Source organism: Manis javanica, chromosome 1 (assembly GCF_040802235.1).
Source record: "Manis javanica isolate MJ-LG chromosome 1, MJ_LKY, whole genome shotgun sequence".
NCBI lineage: Eukaryota > Metazoa > Chordata > Mammalia > Pholidota > Manidae > Manis > Manis javanica.
Window position 1 is genome coordinate 113043726 of NC_133156.1, and position 27596 is coordinate 113071321.

The 27596-nt window shown below is 42.0% G+C and overlaps 1 protein-coding gene across 1 annotated transcript; it reads right to left on the minus strand.

The window, feature by feature from the left end:
- Positions 1-12669: 12669 nt before the first annotated feature.
- Positions 12670-24900, minus strand: ISL1 (ISL LIM homeobox 1). Its single transcript, XM_017659693.3, has 6 exons — positions 24498-24900; positions 23482-23671; positions 20547-20806; positions 18432-18715; positions 16998-17165; positions 12670-14960 (listed from the first exon to the last, which is right to left on the minus strand). Exons 1-6 carry the CDS (start codon positions 24523-24525, stop codon positions 14844-14846), a joined length of 1047 nt encoding a protein of 348 aa, XP_017515182.1. The 5' UTR covers positions 24526-24900; the 3' UTR covers positions 12670-14843.
- Between the last annotated feature and the right edge of the window lie 2696 nt (positions 24901-27596).

The window sequence follows — 27596 nt, forward strand, 5'->3', positions numbered from 1 at the left end:
AGCTTTTCTTAAACACGTGAAAACTGTGGTTCAGAGAAGTGAAGTAACGTGGCCAAAGTCAAACAGCAAGTATTCATGGATTGTCCAAGCCTACCCGACCCCGTGTCCCGACCCGCTAAGTTATGGACCGCTCTCTCCCTGACTCTCTCTCCCCCTCACTTGCCTCCTCTCCCTCTTCCTTTCCCTCTCCTTCTTCTTCTCCCTACCCCTCTCTTCATTTCATTAAGTCCCCATTAGCATTCGGAAATAGCCCTCATTTCTATTCTTTCCTTGCAGTTCTCATCTAACTTTGGCAGGTCTGATATGCACTCATACTTTAATTTATATACCATAAATAAACATTTGAATACCTGCTCTGCATTGTGCTGGTTCTGGGATACAAAGCTGAAGAAAGTAGACACCCTGGGAGCCTACAGGCAAGTGGGAGATATAAACATGCAAGCAGGCAAATGCAGTCTGTTATGGGAGCACATAACTGGGGCACACGGCCTCGGTTTCTTGAGGAACTAGCATTTGAGCAGAGAAACTGAAGGATGAGTTGGCATTAGGCAGATGGTTTAAAGAGGTGGTACACATACACAGTGGAACATTACTTAGCCATAAAAAAATAATGAAATCTTGCCATTTGTGACAACATGGATAGACCTAGAGGGTATTATGCTAGGTGAAATAATTCAAAGACAAATACCATATGATTTAACTTAGATGGAGAATCTAAAAATTCAAAACAAATGAAACAGAAATAACTCACAAATACAGAGAAAAAAACTTGGGGTTGCCATTGGGGAAGAGCAAAAATAGAGAAGGGGGTAAGGAGTCACAAGGATGAAAATTATAACATGGGAAATATTATAATAACTTTGTATGGTCACATATGGTAACTATACTTATGGTGCTGAGCATTTCATAATATATATAATTGTTGACTAATTGTGTTGTACACCTAAAACCAATATAATATTATATACTAACTATACTTCAATTAAAAATAAAATAGTAGCTATAGTAGAAGAGTTTAGAAAGCCAAATGCCCATAAGTCTCATTTTAGTGACAAAAAGGAGGGAAGAGCCATTTTCTCATCTGCCTCCCACTTGGTTCCCAATCCTGACTGGCTCTCCAAATATATGATTATTTTACTAAATAGCAAACTTCAACTAAGCTAATAATTCAAAAGACTTCCTGTCTTTCCCTTACTTCATAACCATTCACATTTAATATACGAATACATGCTAGGGATCAACCACTATAGGTCAGAACAGAAGCCTTGATCCAGTCAGGACAAGGCCTCTAGGGACAGTTAGGACATTTCTAAACGCATTCACTGACTCTTGTCATCTAGCCACCCATCTGGCTTGCTATAGATCTAATTAGTTCAATGCCAAGGGGCTTGGAGACCCTTGTAGAGCGCTCAACTGTCATGAATTTATCCTGGCATGTTTCTTTCTGAGACAGTTAATTGCATTATGCTTTACAAAACCAAGACTTTTATTTAACTCTACAACGTCCCAGAATATGTTGCTTATGTATTTTTGTAAAACAATACTGAGTGATTCAGAGGACCATTCTGAGATAGTTGGTGGTAGGTAAAAAAATGACTGTCATTAAAACTCAAGTATAAAAATTGATTTATCATCATTGATTTTGAAGAAAAATGTCTTTTTCTCTCTAGAAGAAAACCAATTTCCTGAAAACAAATATAGTTTGGATTGTTGTGGCATTTATTTCCATAAAGACAATCAAGACTTTATCTTTGGAAAAAAGACAGTTATCAGGTGATACCAAATTAATCTAGTTATAAAAGGCAAATTACATTTCCACTATTAATATACTTTGTACATGGTAAGAATTTTAGAGAGTGTATGACGTGAACACAAATGATATTTCATTCCAAAAAAAAGCCCTCAAAGATTAGACTGGAAAACATCTTGCATGCTAATTCTGGATTCCATAGGAATGGACTAACTAAAACTTTTACAATTACAAAGGTAGCTTCCTTTTATTGCTTTATGCACTTTAACATAATCCCAAAATTAGAGCTCAGGGGGAAAAAAAGATGAAATCCCTATCATTCTCGGGAGGAAATAGGATTAAAGAAATCACCATGACTAAACATTTTTAAAACTTAGTATGTCAACTACCCTCACTGAAGTCTTTTGCTTCGTCTAGACACACTTCCATCTACACCTTATGTGTTTAGCCATCAGACGAGTGTTTCCTTTCTGTTCGCTTCACATTGGTCCTCTATATCAAGTAAGCCTTTTCTTGCCTTCCTCTTTCATTCTTACCTTTACCAAAGATTTTGGTTTATCCTCTTGTGTATACTCCAAAGTATTGAGTGGGAAGTAATTAATCCTTAAAAATTATTTTGAACTACAAACAGGAATTAGTGTGTTTGCATGTGTTACTAGATTTAGTCTTAGACTTCCTCCCAATGGTCTTCCTATAGTTGTATACACCGTACCGTTAAGCACAGAGCAAGGCAAAACTAAGAGAACTATAAATCCTGGTAGGAATCCACTTTAGGAGAGCAAATTATGGCAGACATTATCACTGATTTTCTTTTACCATGAGTACCTCAGTGATGCGAAATGATATACATCTGATTGCCCAGTGTTTTCAGACCAGCAAAGCATTAGATGGATGACAGGTCACAATACAAATATTGAGGACTTTGCTTCCTGCCACCCGAATTTCCAAAAGCTGATCTTTTTTTTTTCTTATGTGTTTTTCAAACATGTTGCTTTTGTGCAAAGGCTTTTCAGCTGCAGCTGTAATAGTATGTTAATATACTGCCCAACAAATATTACCTTCTGATGGAATATCACATATTTTGACCTGGTGTCAACAAAACTAAGCAAATTGCTAACCTCTCAGAACAGTTTTAGAACATGCCAATAGGCTTTATTTCACTAAGATTTTTGCCTAGATTCTTATAATTACTGGATGATTACCTCTCCATACTCACTTTTTCTTGTGACAGTTTAGTTCTAGCCTCTGGGATGTTAACATCTAAATGGTTTGTCTGCTTAGTCTGTGGATTCTTGAGTCTCCCTGAATTCAGCAAAGCCAGACAGCCAAGCGGGTTAAAAACATTTTAAGTAGTGCCTGTCTTCCAGAGCCCTTCTAAAAGGGTTAATGGAAGTACCAGACTCTGGTAGTACTTCACAGACCTGGTAACTGGACTCAGTGAATACTTTGGTTATCAGAGTAGAGCTCAATAGAATCACTGCACTCAATAAATGTCCAATAACAATGGTGAAGAGTTAGATGAACTATATTTAAAATATTCCCCCCTAATTCCCCTCTTAAATCTGGCTTCCATCTTTTGCCTCTTTATGGTATCCAATGATCTCAATTCAGCCAAGTTCAAAGGCATTTTCTCTGTCCTTATCTTCCTTGATCTTTCTGATGTACAGGGCACAGCTTTACATACCTGCCCCTTTGAAGACTTCTGGCATCAGTTCCTGAGACATTTCTATTGTCTTTTTTCTTCATCACCACCCTGATTTCTTTACCTATTTCTCCTTTCCTGATACCTATTCAGCCTCTTCTCTTTCAACATGTCTTTGATAATTACCGTATTCCTTGTGTCCTCTTTTTTTCTGCACATATTCTTTTGTTTTCACTAAATTATGTAAGGGAGTAACTTACAGATACTGTTCTCACATTGATTTATTTAATTCTATATAGTTCTAGATACATTAAGGACACCTCAAAACTTAGTTTTGATACAGAATCGATGCAATGCATCAAACCTCATTTTCACTTTTTCAAGTGCTCACCACCTCTTCAACACCTATTCAGAGAAGTCTTATTTGATCACTCTACGTCAGATTCTCTAACTTAATCTGCTTGATTTTTTTCCACAGACTTTATTGCTACCTTCATTATAGTGTGCATTTATTTGTATGTCACTTTAATGTACCACAAAAATATAAACTTCATGAATCCTGAACTTTTTGCCTTGTTTACTGCTATATAGCCAGCATATAGAATAGTGTGTGGCATGTAATAATGACAAATATATTAATGGGTTAATGGATGAGTAAATAAATGCATTTTTCACTCAGAATTTGTCATTCACACTCAGAACCTTAGAGTCATCCTTGATTGCTTATTACCACAATGCTTTAGTCTATATCCTTTTGTTTTAGGACAAGGTTAGGCTGATGTAATAAATAGGCCCAATAACAATAATTCAGTGGTTTAAAGAAGGTAAAAAAATTGTTTCTCATTTATAGAGCTGAATGTTTCAGTTTGGCAGGCAGTTCCATTCCCCAGTTATTTAGGACATTAGTTATTTCCATCAAGTTGTTCCACCAAACCTATAGGGCACTTTCATTATCTGCCTAGTTAAAGCTGGACTTTCCTGGGTTCCAGCCAGTTGGAAGGAAAACAAGAACATGAAAGAAGCACATCCCAAACCTGGAAAAACCTACACTATCTCTGTTTAGATTCCATAGGCAAGGTTGTGGTCATGTGCCCCCCACACACACCTGTAAGGGAACCTGGGATATACAGCCTCTCCATGTGCTAATGAAGAATGGAAAACAAATGCTGATGGACAACTGCCAGTCTCCTTCACAACAGTCCATTTCTCAGAATATCTCTCAGACCAATTCCTTCCTTTCTCTTCATGCCATCTATAAAAAGGTTCATTCCCTGCCAAAACCACTATAATCCTGCCTTATTTTCTTAGCTTCCAATCTTTCATCTTACAAGCCTATCTGATTCCAAAAACCAAGTGACTTTTCCAAATTAAAACTATTTTCAATTCCTTATCTCAAAATGTTGTAGCCACCTATGTCAAGTCTGCATTGTTTATATGGATTTCAGTGCTCATCAACCTCTACAACTTCATAGGATAAAGGACAAAAAGATTTCTAAAAGATAACGGAGTGCAGCACATATTACATGCAAGGTCCATATACGTGCATCTGTCTCTCCTACGGTTTTTTTAGAAAAAAAACCTTAAATTTTTAGTTATATAACATCACAATATTTTTTTTCTTCAAGGTCCTGGATGTAAATGAGTTTCAGATATGTATTTGTTGATGGAATTGAAAAGTCAAATAAACTGTCACATAAAACTGTGATCGGACTTCACTTAAAAACACACCTGTATCACCAGGGAATTAGTATAAGCAATTAAATTCCCTCAAGCAATAGTTTCTCAATAATCCTTTTATAAAAGCCCATTTTGAAGGTAGAGGTTCTCACTATGTGTTCTGGGGACTTCTGAGGGGGTGTGTCCCTGAAAGTTTTACAGGGGGTCTGTGAGGTCAAAGTCTTTTTATAATAATGCTGAGACATTGTTTACCTTTTTACTTTTTACAAGTGGACACAGAATTTCCCATAGGCTACGTGATGTCTGATATTGCTGCAGGTTTAATGAGAAAGCAGATATGAGAATTAAGCTGTCTTCGATTAAACCAGATATTCTAAAGATTTACAAAAATAAAATGCCACTCTTCTCACTAAATTTTTTGTTCTATAATCTATACTTATTTTTCATTTTTATTCACAATAACACATAGTATGCTATTTTAAGTTAAAAATAAATGTTTAAAACATTCATTTTTACCTTTTCATACAGTAAATATTGATATGTCACATAAACAAAGGCTTTCCAAGATGCTCAATGATTTCAGAGTGTAAAGGGGTCCTGAAATCAAAAAGTTTGAGAGTCACTGCTTTAAGAAGATAAATCACACTTTTGCTGTTTAGTGCACACACGCACCCTCCACCCTATCCCCGCTTCACCATTCATCACCTCCCCTCAATTCCTGGAAGGAGAGTACGCATTACTGAAAATCTGTGTAAACTAGTTTCCATTGTCTGATCTAAGGTGGTCCTCACTGAAGTCATCAAGGACAAAGTATTGCTTCTTTGATGTTCTGCTCTTGCACATATGAAGGAAAGACAAGGGAATTGAGAACTGCTCTGAGAAACAGGTACATAGGTCATTAGGAAAACGGGCCTCTGCCGGCTCTCATGTATAACTAATGACTGTAAAGTGCTTTAGAGATGGAAAAGTGTCATGTCATGGCAGAAACAACTGTGATGCATCCCTTGCTATAAGAGAAACTGCCTCCTTTCTTGATGTTCCCTATAAAGAAGATTTAAAATATTCTTACTCTGTAAAGTGATTTTAGAAGATTTTAACTTGAATAACAAAACAACGTTCATGATGAACAACATTCATCATTGATTCTCTTGGACCATCACTCAATTCTGTAATATTACAGATTCTATTCTAATACCAGCTACTTAGCTTTGCGCTAGAGAAAACTCATGCCATGGCCAAAGGCTGTCATAATATACATTACAAATGCTTACATTTATCCACATGAATGATTTCATAGAGCCTATCACCACTACAAAATGAAAACAAATAAACAAAGCATCACTCAAATTCCAGTAAATAGTTCAATGGAAACAACTTTCTATATGGTGAGTAAGCATATACAACCATCTTTGGTCTTAGATAGAGAAGCTGTACTATTTGACTGGCAGGAATATTTCTGAACTATCAGTTAACTGAGGGTTACTCCTAAAAATCCAAAAGGTGAGGGGAAATATTTTCCGGCCATTTTTTAAAATAATGCATTTGTTTTTAAAGTCGATTCTCATCCTACCCCTTTAAATGCCATTTTCATCTGTGAAACTAACATATTATGAGAGATTAGATGTGACTGAAATACTTCTTAGGTCGTTTTAGCTCTAGCAGTCTTCTTATAAAGATATTGCTGGGTGAAATATCTCTAAGCCTTGTTTTGCACATGACACATAAGGACATTTTCCATTAACATCAGTGAGACTAATGAATTCATTGATGGGATAATAGAACTAATAGGTGAGTTTTTATTGGTGATATACCATCCTTCATCTAAGTGTTCAACTTCTGGCAATTATGAAGAAATTTGCCCATGCATAAAATGCAAGAATGACCAGTGTCTCTGGAGTTGTAAAGACTTCAAGGATATATCAAGTCTTAAAAGTATGAAATGTACTTTGATCCAAAAACAGAATTCTAAGTAGTATTCTCTAACTTATTTCTGTATACTACTGAAGAAAGAAAATGATTTCAAAATTTACTAAGCATTTTCATTCTCCAGAAACTAATAATCTGTATTTTTCACATTTAATCTTTTTAAACATCAGCATTCATTGTTAGTAGAAGCAAATTGTTGTATTTTACAAATAAAGTCATTTATTTTGTTCTACGAAAGAATTCTGAACTGTTTTATAGATTGCCAGGCTATTTTAATTTCAAATCTTTTGTCTTGAGAACTGATATCCCATAACAAAAATTCTTGGACTACTGATATAAAATTTTAAAATTATTATCAGTTATATTCTGTGACTTTAAAATGAGATTTTTTTCACTATTTGGCCCATAAGTATTTTTCCCCTTTATTGCTTAAAATGTACTCGTGCAAAGTATATACTCTTTTCACAAATCTAATTGATTTTTTATTATTTCCTTCTAGTCCTCCCCCAGAATCAGATATAACTTTTCCTTTGCTAAACCTTCCTTAAAGGAAATTTCCTGTATATAATAAAAAACAAATCAATGCTTGTTCTAATAAGTATTGAAATTTTTAGGACAATACATGTTTTTACCTAGGTGTGGACACATTTTTTAATGAGGGAAAAGAAAACCCTTAAAACCAATTGTGAATATAAATAAATTAGCAAAATAACTGCAGAACCAAACTGTATAAAGTAACATTTTGCTAATCCAATCTTTACTGCATTGGACAACCAATTTACTGTTTCATGTTACAGAACTGTGAGGAAATAGATATACCATTTTGAAGAAATATTTATTAAAAAGCTACTGGGAAAAAGTAAAATCCTACATAGCCTTTAAAAGTTGATTCCCACCATTTTTTACTTTATCGTATTCAGTGGCCTGTCCCGTATTATCTCCATATACCTGCTAAATTTAACAAGTTTCAAACAACACATTGTATTTGTGACAGATCAAAATAAACAGCAACTCTTACCCATGAGAAAAAGAGAAGTCAGTGCCTGCATTACAGTTAAGGATTATTTTCTGTAGAAGGACTTTTTTTTAAATCTTCCTACAGAAATTCTTCGATTTCATGCAACTTGGGTTTCGTTTTGTTTTGTCTTTTTTCATCTGACACAGTTGTAAGGCTAAGATCAGGCAGGGAAAAGGCTGATTGGGGTTTGCCCTATCTCCAAAGCTGGGAGATGGTGTTTGTATTACCATCACATTAAGCATAGAACCAAATTACTCTCACTTACATGTATGGTTAGTTTACAAACAGAGGCGGTATTATCTATTCCATGCCAGTCACACACACACACACACACACACACACACACACACACACACACACACACACACACACACATTTAATATTGCTTCTTGCAAATTAGGAAAATAGTGAATAAGCTGTAACTAGAAACTCCCTTTTTGAAAGAGAAAAATCCCATAAGGAAGGACCAACATTACAATTAACTTAACCTTACTAAATTAATATGAAATATGAGCCACAAAATCCTTAATTATAAATCCCCAAGCTTGGTTATTTATTATTCCAAAAGGGGCACTGCAGTCTCTATCCCCATGGTCCGTTGCTCCCAAATGGATGACAGTGCCAGCCTCTCTGGGGTGGAAGTCAGCTGGAGGGTCCAGGAGGGCTTCCCTGGTTTGCCCCGTGAAGTGGTCACGAAAACACTGGGAAGTCACGCCACTTTTCTACTAGAGGGGCAAGAAAGGGCGTTCCGCCACTCGGAGACTCCCTGTCCAAAACGGCGATGTATCTTTCTCAGTACATTCGGGGATAAAAAGCAGCTTATTACTGAACTAAATGTTTTTATTGATCGCCCTTGGGTCAGAGCCCACTGACCCCGCAAACCATAAGTGGCTATAGCGGAGAACTGTCATTTCCAGGCAGCAAGAGGAGATACCGGATTAGCCCAAGACACCTCGGTCTTAGCTTTCTCGCCCAGTGCCTCCACCCCCTCCGCCTCCGGGTTCTGCTGGAAGACGCGGGCTGCTGCTGGGGTTCCCGCAGGCCCCCTCCGGGGCCTGGGAGGCAAGGAGCCGGCGGGACAGCGCGGCGCACGCTCGGCCGCGGGGTGCGGGAGCCACAGCCCCGCCGGAGTCTGCGGCCGGCCGCAACGCCAGCGGCCAGGCGCGGGTCCGAGAAAGTGACTGTTCTGCAGCATTCCCCATTAAACAATAAAGCGAGCTGTAAAGCTTCAGGTGCTGTGTTTGTTGTGTCGTCTGAGCCGTGCGGTGGCTCCTGCCGGAGGGAGCCAAGCGCAGTGGGCCCGGGGAGCGCCTCTTCGGCTGATTCCGGGGAAAGATAAGGAGCCGCCGAGCCACCAGCTCTGTCTAGACTCGCGACCTCACAAGTCAAGCGCCTTGTTTGGATTAGCCCTCCAGATCTGCCAACCTGATCAACTCCTGAAAGAGAAGGGCCCAGCAACACCCTTTTTTCCTCTCTGGGCCACGACTGTCCCTCCTTTTAGGGATCAAGGGCTGACTTGCCCGAGGGAGTCGCGGGGCTGGTTAGACCAGTGTCGAGGCCCCTACTCCTTGCACCCACCCACCCCAAACTGAGTGCAGACAGGCGCTGTCCTGTCCGCTGGATGCAGGAAACGCACCAGAGCGAAGAACCACTAAGAAGACTGGCAAAAATAAGCAGGCAACTCAATCAAATCCACAAATAATATCACTCTGAAATGAACAGGAACTTTTGATCAATTGAAAAGAAAGAGGAATCCAGACAAGGAGAGGGCTAGGTGGAATCTCCCATAGAGCTGTAGTAAGGACGGTCAAAGTGCTTTTCCTCCCCACTCGGCGAAAAGCAATCTTACCCTGTATCTTTACCCCCAAATGTAGGGCATCCCTTTAGGGGGACAATTTGGTTTTCTCTTTAGGACTCTGTCCTTATCATTGCTGAGCGCATTTGCAAAGGGATAATTCAGCAGAAAGAGTTGCAAATTGCATTTTTAAGAAATAAAAAGAATCAAGTAGTCTTAAGTGCGGCTCCGGGGAGGGACTGGCTTCTCCAGGGCACAGAAACTGGCTTCTTGGAGCCAACAGCTTAAGAGCCATAAAAATTAAAGGATGTGATAGTAACAATGCTCACAGCAAACATTCAGCAGCCTTCCCTCCCGCCCTTCCCCCTTCTTCACTCCCTGTGAACCAACTTCTCTGTCTACACTTCAGAAGTCTCCGGGAGGTGTGGAGAGATCCTCCATCACGACTTGGGACATTGTAAGCTGTGAAGTTTATGTTTGTGGCGCCTGGGCTCAAACAGCCATTCAGTGGCTTGCTAGGTTATCAAGAAAACAACAATCAGAAAAGATCAGTAAACAGAATCGGCTGCCAGCACCCTGAATTAACTACTTGCATTTTAGTTTAAAAACACTGACTCACACTGTACAAGTTAATTGCTTTTAAATAGTTAACGAACATCCAAGATTTGGGTCCATTTTTGAAAGTAACACTTACTAAATAAAGACACAAAAAATCCCTTCCCCCTTTCTCCCAGAGTCCTCCAAGAAAATTTGACTTGCCTTGTTGTGACTAATGGTTATTGTTGATTAGCAGGAAGGAAATAAATATTCCTTAAGAATAGAACTCAAGCATAATTTAGATTATAAATCTCCTTTACAAAACTTGACTGAACTGAATTTTACAAATAAGAAAATAAGTGCTTTCTGATTAGATAGTTTACTTATGTTGGGGTGAGATTAAAAACCCAAACTGGCTGTGTTTCATCCAAATGTAGCTCTTCTGGTTTGGAAGAAGTTTCAGCTTTTTTTTTTTTTTTTCCTTTTTAAGAAAAGGGGAAAGACTAAGTAAATCCATGCGGGAAACATTTCAATGAGAACAATCTCATGGCTTAAAAATTCAAGGTGCCTAAGAAAAGAACTTCTAGGTAAAAGCACATTATGTTTTTAGCTAGTAGTCAAAAGAATAAGACAGATTAGAAGAGAGGTCAATATGATGAATTTAACAAGTTGATCAGGGTGAATAGCAGCACAGTATCACAAAGTCATCTATTTAATCTTGAATTCCAAAAAAGTTGTGAAATGTTAAGTGGGTATACACACCCACATAGACTCTCAAGTAACCAGAAATGTTATTTTAACAAAGACAAAAAAAACTTCAAATATGATTCTAACTTAGAAATGACATTTTTTTTAATGGTAAGAAGAACCTAGGTCCTTTTGATGAAAGGGAAAGAGGGACAGTAAACTGATAGAGAAGATATTATTACTCTGAAACAACAGAGCGGGAAATCCTGTCTTTAAGAGTATAGATATTGATATGGATTCCCTGACTTAAGCGAAGCATTTTGGATGTTTTTAGTTGCATTAAATTTTAGCTTGCAGAAGCTCGAGGAAATGAGTCACAAAGTCCAGAAGGAAGAAATTCAGAGTCATAAGGGGAGGGAGGATCAAAGATAACAGCAAACAGGAGGAATTTCATTAAAAGAACACAGCTCAATGCTGGGTCTCCAGAGGTGTGCAGGAAAGAAGAGAATGTGTGCAATAGATGGTTTGCAAACAAGAAGACATTTCAGCTACACATTCAGAGCACATGCTGAGGAGGCTAGAAGGGAACACACCTTTCATATGAATAATACAAGAACTAGAATGCTATCGACCCATCAATCCATTCTCAGTCATCAGGCAACAAATATCTTGAATCTAGCAAATGAAACCAAATCATTCATCATTCCCCTCCCAAATTACTGTACTTAAATTCAAGCTGTGGACTTCAGAATAGACTGACATCTATATATGTAAAACATCACTTCCTTCCCCACCTCCCCGCACACCCCTAATCTTGCAAATAAATGTCAGGATGAAAAAGCATCACAAAGATGTGTGCCTCACTTAAGCCCATCCATTGCATTCAAACCCTAAGTAAAAATATTTCCATCTCTAGGTCTGGTCCTAACACTCACAAGAGCCCACCAGAGGCTGTGGTTGTGGAAGGAGATGTAATGGTTTCCAAAACAGGGCTTGCGGGATCTAACTTTGCACCTGTGACACCGATATTCACATTGGACCTGCCATCCTTCATATATTATATATCTTCATTATACCCAGTATCATGGTGAGGAAAAAAAACAACTGAAAAACAAAGCAAATAGAAATAGTGAACAGAAGCTAAAAAGAGCGAAGTTCGGGGCAGGAGATTAGAGGAGAGGGGAGAGAAAAGAGAACAGAAAGGAAGAAAAAGGCCTTTTCTGGGGGAAGATCTTGGTGAGATAAGACATTACTTCTGTTTTTCTCAGCAGAAGAGTACAAGCCATTATTACCGTCGGTCAAATTATTACCCCCTCTGTCAAGAATTAGACACAACAATCAAAGTAATCAACGGGCATGTCTAATGCACTGTAACATTTTCAATGCAAAGTTTGTTTTCTCTTTGCCCCCATGTTAGAGCCTGTAATTAACCCGTTATACAGAACCATGCCAAACAAAAGCCTAATTGAGGCTCGTTTCCCGACTTGAGGTATGTGCGGAGAGGGTGAAAGCGACTTGGGAGCTGGGGGGCCGCAGGGCTCGCCTGGTCCCCAGCCCGGCCTCCGCCCTGCGCCTGTCAGGGGTCCGAGGGGCACACGCCAGAAGACACACGGTTAAGGTATGTTAGCTTTCGTATTTATTAAGAATTGTCAGATATTTAAAACGACAGTACACTCGCACATACAAATGAATCCAGCTTCTAAAGAGTCGAACTATTTTAGAGGTGGGGTTGGAGGGGAGGAAAGGGGGCAGGGTGGGGCCCCAAATCCCAACTCTACAGCCGCAAACGAAGAAGCATGGAGAAGCCCGATTTCGGGCAGGGCCATTTACCCTGGGTTCTAGCTCTCGCACAGACCCTACGGCTAAATGCCAGGGGGCTAAAAGGTGTTAAAACTCTTGCACGTCCGCGTGACTGCTACCGCCGCTGGAGGCCCGCAGAGCACGCGACCCGGCCCCAGCCCCTAAAAGGCTGGTCCCCAACATAGCCTCCGCCGCGGTTCGCCGCCCTAGCCGGTCCTTCCAAGGTTTTCGGAATTGGAGTTGGGGGAGGGGGGAACGAGTTGGGGGCGGGGGCTGAGGGAGAGGCAAGAAAAGACACACACTGACTGGTCTGGGAATTGCTGAGAAAACTCTCCTCTCTTGGCGTGTTCTTCCTGCGCAAATAAAGCAGCATTTCTCCATCGGCAGACAGCCGCCACTGGTAAATAATGGTCATACCTCACTGACGAGGCAGAAAGCCTCTCTTTTAGCAAGAGCTTATACTTCAAATACGGGTCATTTCAACAATCCTAAACAGACTTTGGCATAAAGCACTATTCTAAGGAAATAGAATAGTGACTCAGAACCAGTTTTAAGCAGCACTCTTTTTAAGTGGGGTGGGGAGGTGGGTAGAACAAGAGAAGATACAGGAAACAGAAAAGGGGGGAGCAGGATGGAGGATAACATCTCATTTCAAAAGACCGGTAACATTTATTACAGCTGAGAACTAAAGCCTTCCAACTAATTTTGATTCAACTACTGAAATGCAAACTGGCAAGCTCAACCTTAACTACCTGCATTAAAATATTACACCTATTGTATGTCAGTTTATCGAGATTCACATGCAGTTCTTAATTTCAGACATTTTAACGGCTTACTTGTAAACATATAAAAGAGGGACCCTGGATCATTGCATTTATTTATTAATCTATGCCAAACGTTTATTAGTGAAATAGTCCTGAAGATATATTTCTACATATGGCGCTTTGATTTCACATATTTAAGAAAAAAGACAAAACACATAGAATTAGACATAATTCAAAGACCACGGTATAACCATTATCTTCTTTTTTACTTCAGCAAACAAAAAATAATGTCAAATGACATGAAAAGTGGCAAGTCTTCTGACAATAAATAATAAATTACTTTATAATTTTTGCAATGCAAGAGCAAACAAAAAAAAAGTTTCCTTTTTTTTTTCCTCTTTATTTCCAGAGAGAGAGAAAACAGTCATTTAACCAATAACTATACACATCTTTGGGGGAAAAGTTCTTGGACAGACACAAGTCAAACACAATCCCGAGACGCTTGTGGCAAAATAGAGGTAACCTTGTTGCAATGCTTTATAAGTTGGTTTTTAAATATGAATTCAAAAACCTTTAAAGTCGCTTCAGACTTCTTGATAGAGGATGGATCTCAAAAAAAAAAGAGAAGGGAGGGCAAAAGTAAAAAAGAAAGAAACCAGCTACAGGACATGCTGAGAGACCCAGGATTTCAATTAACCCCTTGTTAAAGTCAACTAAAAACATAGCAAACCAACGCAGCTCCACCTTCCTTCAGCAAGGACTCTTTCAGCCAAGGAGGCCAGTTTCTTCCTGCTCATTTGTCGGAGCTCCTGTTTGGCAAGGCAATGACCAATATAGAAACAGCACCATTCAGAATAGGATGGACTAGAAAATCTCTATTTCTGCTTTTCTCTAGATGTACAGTGAAATGAAAATGCTTTTTTTGAGATCCTTGAATATAAATCCTCTACGTTTTAAAAACGTCTTTTTTTTTCAGTACTCCTAAAGTCACTGGATAGCGTATGTTAGGTTTGCGTTTTGTTTGTTGTTTGTTTAAATTCGAGTAAAATCCCATGATTGTCTTCACAGTGTTGCTACCATATCACCTTGTCATTAAAACAGACTTCGTGCATTTCATGGAGCATTCATTTCTCGATTCAGATTCAGTTTTCATTGACTGGGTCTTTAAATACTTTTGTTTCAGAGTTCAATATTATACTTTCCCACTTTCTCCAACAGGGAAAAAAATACATCGGAATGAATGTTCCTCATGCCTCAATAGGGCTGGCTACCATGCTGTTAGGTGTATCTGGGAGCTGAGAGGACATCGACGCCACTTCACTGCCAGTGGAATTAGAGCCTGGTCCTCCTTCTGAAAAATTTACCTGCGTAGAAGGTTGAGAAATGAAAAAGGAGGCTGTGATTGTATTCATAAAAGGACTGCAAATTCAACTTATGTGTATATGTACATACATATGTCTGTGTGTGTAAACAGATACGTAGATAGAGATACCCACATAGATAATTGAATTTCATCAGGCTTAAAAGAAAGCCTCTAAGGGAAAGAACTTCCCATCTTCCAAGAGATCGCTGTTTTAACTGAAACTGAATTCCCAACATTATGTTGCATTAAATTATTTAAGAATAAATGTGTTTCCCACTGTAAAATGGCACTGCAACTCTACCATGCATGCTTGAAATAAAATTATCCTGCTAGCTACATGTTGCCCTGGGAGCAGGCAAGTTCGAAGTCTCTAGGCATCAAAGACTTCTTCTGGAGTTGGAAAATCCATAACACAAGCTCATATCGTGTGACGGGAGGTTCAGTGGAGGCTCCACAGAACAATGATTAACTCCGTAGAGGGCTCACAGGCTGAGCTTTCCTCCTGGTTGTGTTCCTGCCGCCTTTTGGCCTTCCTCGGTCTCTCTCTCTTTAAATCAGGCTTTTCCCTCTGAGAGGAGACCCATATATTATAACGTCATCGCATGATAAATATCTGGCTCCTTTTAAGCTGAAGGTATTGTGTTGCTGTTGTAAACCTCCACCCTGCTTCCCGCCCCCTCCCTCCTACCCTGGCTTCCCTTCCACAGCTCTCTCATCTAACAGTGAAGTTCCAGAAGGTACAAACACTTGGCTGCCCTGAACTCTCCCCTTACCTGCTTCCTGTGGTCCAGGTTTTGGTCAAATAACTCATAAGATTAACTTGACTTAAAAATAAGGGTTTTTTCACCCTAATTCCAGGGTCTACCTTCCTTTCCACCCTGGTAAACTTTCCCATCATGAGGTCAAGGGACTTCTCAAACTTGCCTAGCCTTTAGATTGGCCCACTTACACACACACACACCTGGGCCAGGCCCTTTTAACCACTGCTTCTGGCCCATTACCTAACTGTTGCCACAGAGAAAAAAATTGCCCTCTGGGTAAATGTGAGGTAAAAAGCTAACTAAAACTTTATTTTCAAAGAAAGGAACATGTTTTTAGAATAGATCTTGTCTTATAAAACAAGATTCCATAGGGCTGTTTGCTATTTAAGAAAAAAAGTCACATGTGTACATACACCGTATCACAAAGAACAGACATTTTATAATCATATTTTGACCCTTAGCCTTTTCTAGATAAAAAATGAGTTAACTTTCTCTGGATATAAAACATAGAAACACTAGAACAAGTTTTCACATATTATCTCTTTCACATATATTATTCACATACATCAATCACATATGGTTGGTAGAACTCATGTTCCTTTTGTTATCTATACATGCTCCACAGTACATGACTGTGTACAACATTTGAATTTATACACTTAAAAGATGTTAAAGCAGTCCTACATTTTAGATTAAGATAGTTCCTTTCAAAAAGTATCAATTATATCTTTGAATAACTGAACACTTTATTGATATAGTTGAAAACTGCACCCAGACAGGTGTCTGCTACCCACTGACAGTAACATTGATTATGTATTACAACACAAATTATTATTACAATCACCTTGATTTGGGTCCTTACATATACCATTCTCTAGCAGCTAAGGAGGGATTAATTTACTAATTGCTGATCAAAATGTCAAGATGATCTCTAAAGTCCTTCCAACTCTAAAAGTCTAAGATGTATGATTTTGCAACTCTGTACACCTTCCCATCCAGGTCTAGTTAGACATCCTGAAGTTAGTCCCTCAAAGCAGGCTTAACTGACAGAAAATTCAATCTATGTGGTCAAACTATGAGCTCTCATAGAAAAGACTCACAAGAGGTTTGTTTTCCTTGAGTTCTTATCCCCTCTTCACCACAACTCCTTCATCTCTCCCCAAACGCTGGGGCCAAGGAGGCACCCTCCCCTCTGAATCTTTCATTGTGTGGTAGTTAAATCAGAATCTCTTTTCTGTTAGAGATTCAGCCTTCTCACTCTGGGAGCTGACACTTACCAGTTGCTGAAAAGCAGGCTGATCTATGTCACTCTGCAAAGCGAAGTCACTCAGTACTTTCCAGGGCGGCTGGTAGCTCTGCACCTCCACTGGGTTTGCCTGTAAGCCACCATCGTGTCTCTCTGGACTGGCAGCCACCATGGGAGTTCCTGTCATCCCCTGGATATTCTGTGAATAGCCCCCCCAACCCCAACATGTTAATGAGCAAATTCCCTCCCTCCATTGTCTGCACAGGCTAAGCAAATACACCCTGGTATTATCTTATCTATATAGTGGCCTGTATTGACTCAGTTAATCTGCTGTACATATGAATATAGCTGGAGTTCAGTTTTGTTTTTCAGCTTCTGTGGGCTGGATTATTAGGTCTGCTTGGAATTTATGAAACCAAATTCTATTACATCTTTCTTCATTCCCCTTTACTCACAGTTCATCCCAATTCCTCCCAACTGCCTTCCCAGGCCATAGCATTCCAGAAGCATAAAGCTAAGGTAGGACAGGCCTCCTTTCAGCCTCTAGACATGGCATTTTCCTGGGCAGTTTCTGTTAGATTTTTGGTTAGATTTTTTTCCAGGGAGTTCTTCCCACAGAGAATACCCCCACTCCCAAGCATTTGGGTCTGGCGGCTCTTGTGCAATTATATGCTAGCTAACCAACTTAGAAAGAGCCCTGGCCCCACGGGCTTGGCCGCCTGCCTCCCAAGTTTAATGACAGTGGGTTTTATGGCATTTAAAAATAGGGCCAAAGCAGTAAAAAGAAAAAAAAACTCTTTAGCTTAACTTAAGGAGGAAGCCTGCGGGGTTGAGTGCTGCCATGGACCTGTGATGATAATGGATAATAGTGCCAGGATCCTGATGTCTCTGGAGGCGGGTGCCTTAACCTTGAGCAGTGGGTGCCCTGTTTTCGCGGGTCACCATGGGGGACCTTGCCTACCTGAAGGTGATGTTGCAGGCTCTGATCAGTACATGGGTGAGGGCACCCAGGATCCCCAAGATGACCCCTTCACCGAAACCCTGGGTTGGACAGGCAACCAAAGGGTGTTGTTCCCTCCATCCTTTCCCATGCACGAGGAACTGATGACCTTAACTTTTGTGAAACCAGAGCCAGGCCTCGCTGCCACCTGCCCCATGGAAAGGGCTACCAATGGTGTCCTTCCAGTTGGGGGGGGGTGAGGTTGAAGGGCACAAGCCCACCCTTGGCATTGAGGAAGGGTGCTGCAGGTGCTGCTCCACCAGCAGCTGGAGGGACCTCCTAACCCAGCCTGCCTGGGCCTGCTCCAGTTGACTCTCGCTGGGGCATGGGTGGGGTAAGGGACCTGCAGGGCTCTTGCTCCCTAGCAAGGCTGAGCCACTGACGGGCCAGTCTGGGCAGCCAGCATGCACAGCACACCCAGCCCTGCTACTGCTTGCATGCCCTGCCGGGGCCATGGCCACTCACAGCTTTGTCACTGGGCTGCTGCTGAAGCTGCTTCATCATTATACTCCGCTTCTTGTCCTTGCACCGCTTGTTTTGAAACCAGACACGGATCACGCGGGGGCTGAGGCCCGTCATCTCCACTAGTTGCTCCTTCATGAGCGCGTCTGGCCGGGGGTTGGCGGCGTAGCAGGTCCGCAAGGTGTGCAGCTGCTTCTCGTTCAGCACAGTCCGCACACGGGTGGTCTTTTCGGGCTGCTTGTGGACGTGGGGCCGCAGGGCCGGCTGCCGGGCAGAGATGGGCTCGGCTGCGGGGCAAGGGGAGCTGTGAGCGCAGGCAGGGCTGCTTCCGCCCGCGTTGCTCCCGGACAATGGCCAAGGCCTTGTGGCCTCGACAAAGCAGGGGCGCCAGAAGTGAGGGTGAGGGGAGTGAGAGGGAAAATAAAATCTGGCTTTTTAATCTCAGAGGTCAGTACTCAGTAATTTGGGCCTGGACGCTGCCTCCGCCCTGCTCGTGTCAACACAGCCTTAGCAAAGGGCCACAGGTCTCAGAGTCTGTATCCAGGCTCGCAGCAGAGGAGGCATCTTTTAGCCTTGTTTCTCCTCCCTCGTCGCCTTGCACGTACCAAGACCAAGCCCAGATCACACTGAATATCGCTCACCTCCAAACTCCTGGACGAAGGCCATAGGCGATTTGAGGAAAGGAAACACACAACACCCTAGTAACAGCCAGAGACGCTACACTAGCGGGAATCTTTGCAATGCGAAGGCTGAGAATTCTGCCAGAAAACCTTAAACTTCGGTCCCGTGAAGGCAGTCAAGGCAAGGAGTTAAAGAAATTAAGTACTTCGGCCAGCACTCCAGTCCTTGATCTCGCTTAGTACTAAATCTACCTGGATGTTCCTGAGCTGAACTGACCCAAAGCAAAAGAAAACCGAAACTGTTGAGCTGCCTAGGCTCAATGTAAACGACAGCTGGGAAGTGTTCTGTCTCCTGACTCCGAATATTTCAGACTCCTCCGTGTTTCCTCACAAGCAGAGCACAGGTTGCACACAAGTTGCCACCTCTAGGACCTCCCCCCACTCCCACCACCGTGCAAGCCAGTCACACACATTCCCCCAGGACGGAATTCTTAGAGCTTCTAGAAAGCAGGGGGGTGGGGGAGAGCTGTAGCTTTCTCACAGTCAGTATTTAGTGAGAATCGATACTTTAAAAATACACGGAGCAGACCTATTCAAGACCGGAAGGCAAATTTGGAAGCACTGTCTGCCAATTACCCATGGCCTCTTCCTGGCCAACCTTGCTCTGTTTGTATTCTCCTTCCTGGGGAAAGAGCTCTCTGATCTGTAGGGTACAAATCCTGCACCTTTCAGGACCCCTTAGGGTCAGATCAACACCTATGGGGTCAATTTAGTGTTACAGGGACAGGCCTAAGATGAAATTCTCACCAAATCACATAGAATGAATGGTTTAAAGAGGCAGGCTCCCTTTAAAAGGCAATTACTGCAGATTAGCTTGTTGACAGTTTTAAATTACAGCTCTGTGCATTGGCCTGCAGTTATTAAGACTGTATCTTTTCTGCTCCACTTTCTCACGAAAAGATAAAAATAGATATAAAAAATGTTTTGAGACAGTTCGCAAGGAAAAAGATTTTAGAGGCTAAATGAGTTAAGGTCACCTAAGCTTCCTTCATTGGGTTAAAGAAGGAAGCTCAGGGGCCCATAGCTCCACCCCTTTAATTAGGCGCGGCCGGGAGAATACCTGGCCGGGAGCTGAAGCTCTTTTTTAGTAGGCCTCGGTTTGTAGGCCAAGGTGAACCGGAAGTACTGTTTGGGCATGTGTATACCTTTGTATACAAGCGGGTTACATTCACATATATCCGTATGTAGACACACAGGCGTGTAGGTATGCCGGGGAGTCAAGGGAGGCAGTGAGTGCATTGAACCTTCCTCAAAAGCGGGAAGCACGGTGCAAAATGCACCCAGAACACTTCATTTTAACTGCCGCCCTCCACAACTCAACAAGGACCACCCTGTGGCCACAAGGGTTGCTGCGGCCTCAGGCGCCGCTGGCAGGGGCTGCACTGGCCTAGCCCGGCGCCTGCATCCCGGAGCCAGCCTCCCTCCTGCCGAGGAGTACCTGCCATTTGCAGCGGCCGCGCAGGGTGCAGGGGACTGAGCGGATCGCCGGCGCCCAGGCTGGCCCTCTCCACCACATCGTGGTCGGCGCGACAGAAGAGCCCATCCTCACGCAGCGCGAACTCGTCCCCGGGGATGAGCTGGCGGCTGCAGGCCACACAGCGGAAACACTCGATGTGGTACACCTTGGAACGGGCGCGCATCACGAAGTCGTTCTTGCTGAAACCGATGCTGCATTTGGCGCATTTGATCCCGTACAACCTGCGCAGGGGCCGGCCCGGGCGGGGAGAGAAGCACAGGAGGGAGAAGGGGTCACTTCAGACGGGCACTGCCCTGCTCCAAGATTGCCGACGACCCCTGCCACAATGCCTTGAGACATTGAAATCAGTATTACCGGACTAGCTGGGAATGGGAGCATAGAAATCATCAGGTTTCTCTCTCTCTCTCCCTTTCTTTCCTGTGAAACTCTGTCTAGCTCTGTACCTCTCAGTTCAAAACACCCAGTCCACACCAAGGAAAAATGTTTGATGTGCTCGAAACTTGAGCCGCTGTTCTAGCGATCAGCCCCAGTTAGCCCTTGAAGCTCTTCGCAGAGTCCAGGGGGGCCCTCCGTCTCCAATGGCCTAACGCTTTCGCCACCCTATCCCCCAGTTTTTGCTTCTAGAAGCGTCTCTAAAACTGCACAGAAAATCCTCCTTTCAAGAGAAAAGGAGGTTGAGGGTTGAAATTGTCACCCCACTCGGTTTGTAAACATACAAAAAAGCACAAGCAGAATGACAAAATGAAACCTCTGAGGGTTTCCACGATCCCCTTGGGCACAATACGTTGCAGTTTTACTCTAACTAAAGATTTTTCAGCAGGCAACAATTTTAATAGAAAGTTTCCTCTCCATTCTTTCTTTTACTACTATTTTTTAAAAATCTGCTCTGCTTCCTCAGTCTTTCAAGTTGTTGAGGCATCTACGTCTATTTCAGTTTTCTTGAGAGCCTCAACCAGCCAGAAAAATGAAGACACCCACTTCTAAGGTCTTCCTTCCACTGATCTTTTCTTAACTAAGGGAAACCTTTGTAGGTTCCGTCTAGGCGACACACACTGCCCTGGTCCCCTCTCCGTGTACCAGTAATAATTGAAGTGGGAGCATTCCTACAAGCAGAATTAGAGAGGAAAGGATCCACCCAAAGGGGGTAAGTGGACATCTCATCACCCTCCCCCAAGGGGAAAAAGACTTTCAGAAACCTAAACGGTCTATTCTTTTACAACTACAGGATTTCAAAGGGATACACATATACACACAATTGAGGGAGAGGAAAAGGTGAAAGTGATTGGCTCCTACAAATGTTTATCCAGATTTAGGCTCATGAAAGTCTGTATGCAACTGAGCAAAATACTATCTCCATAGAAAGATGCTCCCGGAGGTGCAAAGTGAGCTCCCCCTCTCCAGAATCTTCAGTTCACCGACGAAAACCAAGCAAACAATGAAAAAGGCTCCACTGCCAGGGATTAGAAGGTAAATTCAAAAGTTTTTCCTCCCTCTCCCTACTCTATGTGAGATCTTTCATTTCATAGGACAAGGACCTTACCTTGCCTATGACCAAACAATTTAGAAAACCCCTCCCCCTTCCTCCAGTTCCTCACATACCCTATTTCTTCCCATTCTTCATCACCCCCCAGCCAATTTCATCACAAATAAACTTTTAGTCACACTCTCCTATGAAGATTATACTCTACACTTAATGATTTTAAAATAAGAAAAAATGCTGGACACTAAGTGAGCAGGAAATAATTGTGACAGCATACATAAATCCAGACTAAACTTTAAATTCTCAGATCCAGAAACTCTATGACTTGCAAAAAATAATTTGTTAATAGCCACTGGAGAAACTTTATGTGTGTGTGTGTGTGTGTGTGTGTATACACATACATATAATTCTGATATTATTTAACAGAATAGATAAGGTATTATCGCTTCTGTTTGTTAATAAAGCAAAAATATTTTCTTTATTCTACAGGCTTCCTAAGGTAGAAAATGAAGTCTTTGACATATACATAAACAGGTAAGAGAAATTTTGAGTTTAGTGAATCGTTAAGTTTAGATGCAGAATAAATTGAAAGGAAAAAAATGTAGGAAGTTCCTTTTGTGGTTTTAGTCTTGTCAGTATGGGCAATTCACTCATTTTATCAGTTACCAGATTTTAATGTGAGAAAGGAAGCTGTTCAATTATCTAAATATACCAATTGTTCGTAGACAGATGATGGGCAATTTGATCTGCTCTGTCTAATTCATCAGTTCAGATAAGATAAGAAAGAAAAGACTGTCAGATGTCACCAAAGGGTTAATATTTAAAAAGATTAAATTTCCGGTCTTTTTGCAGGGAGTATTTTTGGGTTGGTTTTGAAATTTTCCAAGGAGTTCTTACTCAAACAGTAAAAGAGCAATATCTCTACTTACTCTTTTAAGAGTGCAGCCTTTAACCTGCTCAAGTCAAACTTATTTCACTCATTTCATTGACGTATCCAAAGAATTTGTAAGCTACTAAAAAAAATACTGAACTAAAAAGAAAAACTGCACAATATAAAAACAACTTTAAATTTAGAAACTCCAACTTACCCATTTTTAATTTTTTTGTTTTGAAAAGGGGAGTGTGAAAGAGGAAAATAATTTGAGTATCACAAATTCCAAGCACAATTAGACATGCTTCAATACCACACAATTTATGAAAACCACTATTGAATTGTGTGTGGGGGGAGAGAGGGATTCCCTAAAAAGTGAAAGGAACAGCATAGTTTAATTTATGTGACACACTTCAAGGGTACCTTCTGCACGATAGACCCCACTTACGCAAACTTCGCAGAAAGACAAAGCCACACTAAATAATAAGGAATGAGGAAAGAAAGGAAAATCTCACAAAATTAAGGGAACAGTATAAATGGCGTACCTGATATAATCTCTTTTACAGTAGGTTTTTCCATCTCTAACAAAGCATGTACAGCTCTCGTCCAAATACTGATTACACTCCGCACATTTCAAACATGCCGCATGCCATTCCAAATCCGGAGAAACCCTCAGAATATACTGATCGTGAATTTGATTGCCGCAACCAACACACAGGGAAATCAGACGTTTTTCTGAAATGAAAATAAATACATGATTGACTAACCGTTTACTTCCTACAGAGATAACCACACTTTTAGTGTCGTTCTCTTATAGGGCATACTCTGGGAGTTTTTTTTTTTTTTCTTTCTGTCTGTCTCTCTTTTTAAGAGTATTTCACTTTGGGATGGTAATTGAAGTGTGCCATCAAAACCTTGACTCATTTTAAAAAGGAGGTGGAATATATGTAAAATGCAGATTTGAATAGTCTACATTTGTACGCCTAAGCATGCTATCAAACCCGTTCATTTTGTTTCTTTTTCTTCCCTCCTCCCTCTTTGCCATAATCACTGGGAAAGATTATGGAGAAGTCAAACCAAATAAAAGGTTTTGACTAGAAACGTTAAATGAACGCTTATATTTTCCACGAAACACGCTCTTAAATAGCACATAGGACTGGATAGCTAGCAAGAGCAGACATTAATACAGTTGTCACCCGTTCTCTTTTGCAAGTCTAATGCTAATTCACATCTCCGGGTATTGTGTGTTGCAGGCAGACCTTGACAACAGAATAACCTTCTCGGAGAGCTCAGGGTTCCCGAAGCAGAAAACCACCGCTTAGTACCAGAAGGCTAAGGTTCTGGAGGGCACACAGGCGAATTCAAACACAAGGTACGATCAGTTTCCTTAAGGTCAGAACCGACAGCAAGCATGCAGGCGTGGCGGCAGCAAGAAAAAGCCACCTTCTCTCGCTCTCTAAGCAATGACTCCAACTCCGCAGAGCCCTTGGCAGCCGTGCCTGAGAGAGACCCCCGCACAAGAACAGCGCAACGAGCCCCACAAGGTAAAAGAGCCTCTTACTTTTTGGTGGATCTCCCATGTCTCCCATATCTGTAAGAGGGAGTAATGTCCACAGTGAAATGGTGGTTGTACAGTTGGTGAACAGCCCACAGAGAGGATGCTGGAGCTGCGGCTAAGTGGGGAATAGTGGCCCCTTGGGTTGCCAAGGCTGAGAGAGCCGCTGCCCGGCTGCGCCGCGCCCTCGCGGATCCGAGAGTCCACTTTAAGCCGGCGGAGTCGGCGGAGCGGAGGCGCTGCGGCGGCGGCGGACTCGGAGCGGCTCCGGCACCTCTCTCTTCCTTATCTCTTACTCAAACTTCTCTGCTCCAACTCAGCTCCATCGCCATTGGTCTGACGCAGAGCGCGGGGACGTCAGGCGAGGGCCACGCTCATTGGCTGCGGGACGCGCGGCGCAGCTGTTCTGATTATCATATTTCAGCCTTGCCTCCGCCGTAAGCCACTGACCGCTCGGCGAGCCCGCGGGAGAGGATTAGGGCTCCTGGGGCAACTTGCTCGGGGCTCAGGCCGTACTCCCCTGATGTCGGGACTGCCGGGCTGCTCTGGCTTTTGGCCTCCCTCTCCTCTTCCTCTTACCGCCCCCTCCCTCGCTCCTTACCGGCCGCGCCACCAGCGCCCTCGCCTCCTGTCGCGCGGCTCCTCCGCTCTGCGCTCCTGGGGTCCCCGCAGTCCGGCTGCCCGTGTTGCACGGGGCTCACTTTTCTGCCGCCGGTGGCGAGTGGCTGGTGGGTAGGTCTTCCTGATGCCGAGGTCCTTCCCGGGTGCTAGGAAATGGGGAGACTTGGAACAGGCCGTTTGTCTGGGTTTGGTCTCGCGCTTTGGCTGACAGCTCTGGGCCTGGCCGGGCTTAGCTGCCGGGGAGGGTGAGTCCCCCAACTGGCTGCGCTGGGAGCTAGCTGCCTAAGGGAAGAAGAACTGGGATTTGGGTGAACAGCCCTAGAGGAATTGTTGTCTGCTGTTTACTCCACTACTACGTTACCCCTGACCTCAGATTTCCAAACACCTGGGGTGGGAGGAAACGGGCGCCTCTTGACTTAGCGGAGAATCAGGTTGAAAGCGTACAGCCAAGTAAAACCAAGTTACCTACATGGACTGCGCTCCTTGCGATCCTCGAGGTCTGTTTTGCAGTTTAACCCTAGAATTAGGAAGCGCACTAACCCGAGGCCAAAGAGTGAAATGGTTTTCCAGTGGTTTTAAAGATTGTAAAGAGATAATATCATGTCCAATTCCTCTCTTTCCTGATCTGCCCTTTGTTTTTGAGCAAACGTGTGCAAATAGCTGATGGTATTTTGGTAATTATAAGAATACGTCTCCATCTCTAGAGATTTAAAAAAACGCGTTAGTCTAAGGGCATGAGTAAGGAGGGGTCTAATACAGAAGAAAAGTGAAATAATCTATTTCACCTCATCAGGTGTGTTTATCTAATAATTTTCTCTCGGGGGTGGGGGGTGGGGAGACCTAGTTAAAAAGTACTGGCTGCAACTTGCTAGTAACCGTTTTCAATTTCTTACGTGTTCCCGGCATCTCTTACAGTCTCCCCCAAGCAAAGTCACAGGAAGGCCACGAAGAACCCTCACACTTCTCCCAAAGCTTCTGAGTAGCTGTTTCTTATTTAATGTGATTGCCAGTTTTATCTAAAATGGCCCGCAAACCAAGTTGTAGAAGGCTTAATTTCAGTATTCCGTTGCTGCGAGAAAGCCCAGTGTTAGGAAACTCCTTTGTACTTTTCCCCAGATCTAACCCTTGATAAGAGCTGTGAGCTCCCCATGGCCTCAGTGGCTTGGTTTGCATGGATATGCTTCTTCAGAGCGCAAAGAAAGGCTAAGATAAGTGAGTTTCCTTCTGACCTACCTAGTGCTTTAGGAACACATATTGTTTTGTTTTCTCTCAAGGAAGATCTCTAACTGGATCTCATCCCTTCTATTTTTAATTGTAAGTTAGAGTGCATGTGTGAAATTGAAAGTTAGATAGAAATAAGTTAATAAATTGATCAGATTTTGTTTTGTTTGAAGTTTCTAGTTTCTTGTATTATATACATGAAGCCTTTTGTCAGGCTACTTTTGCAAAAAACTAATGCTGACAATCACAACAGAAGCAAGTCTTCCCTACGTAAGGTATGTTTCCCATATAGATAACCAAGTTAACTCTAATTAAAAAGAAAAGAAAAAGATACCACTATATACCAGAAAGTAAATAAAGGATTTTAACTAATTATATTCTACCATGCCATCTTTATAACATGGAATTAAACAACAGAAGCTGCCAGAAGCCTGATGACTTGTATTTGAGATGCACAAAGTGCCCTCACTATCCATCCTCCTTCAAATCTGCCACACATTCACAGTGTGGTATTTTAACTCCCTAAACTAATAAGCTATTGCAAAGAATTACTGCCAGTGGTGGCAGCAATTCCAAATAGAAAAACTGGAATGTAGCTTGGAGGAAACCCTTTAATAGTGAACAATTTATCATAATGGTAAAGAAAGCTGTTGGTTTTTTTAAAAAAATTTTCAGCCCACATTGTTATTGTAAACAAATACTTTCTTAATAAATTCCTAAGCTGATAGAGGTAAAGATCATAAGAAGATATCCCCTGTCGAAGGGACAGATTTGAGGGAACCCAATAATTATGTTGTTCCATGATGGATGTGCTCTGGAGTTCTGTGTGTCTGGCTGATAAATTTTGCATTAAAATCGAAATTAAGATAGCAGGTATTATTGTTTCATTTCATCTTGATTCAAGTGTGATCACAGATAATTCCCATTTTCTTAGCTGACTGCTATATGTGCATTTAATGCATCAAATATATCTTTAAAAAATTGTGATATTTGTATAGAATACATCAAACTGTGATTAGCAATATTTCCCCCCATACTTGAGCACAGGAGTGACCTCTTGTGTTCAAAAGGGGGATTAGACCTCCTGACAAAAATCGACTCATTTTGATCTTTCCATATTCTGTTGGGTCAAAAATGCATCCTTCAAAACAGCAGTTGTGTGACTCCCTTGACGTGAGCTCCTCTACTGATGAGAGAAAAAGAACATAAGTAGTAAATGTAGTTTTTATTACCTCCAAGCCACCCCAATATACTATACAGTGT

Bases quoted from the DNA above. Each gene is read 5' to 3' on its own strand.
- ISL1 (XM_017659693.3), bottom strand. From the start codon at position 24,525: ATGGGAGACATGGGAGATCCACCAAAAA. The intron at 20,807-23,481 runs GTACGCCATTTA...GCCCCTGCGCAG, and splicing joins TGTAAAAGAGATTATATCAG to GTTGTACGGGATCAAATGCG. The intron at 18,716-20,546 runs GTACTCCTCGGC...CTTGCCCCGCAG, and splicing joins GCGGCCGCTGCAAATGGCAG to CCGAGCCCATCTCTGCCCGG.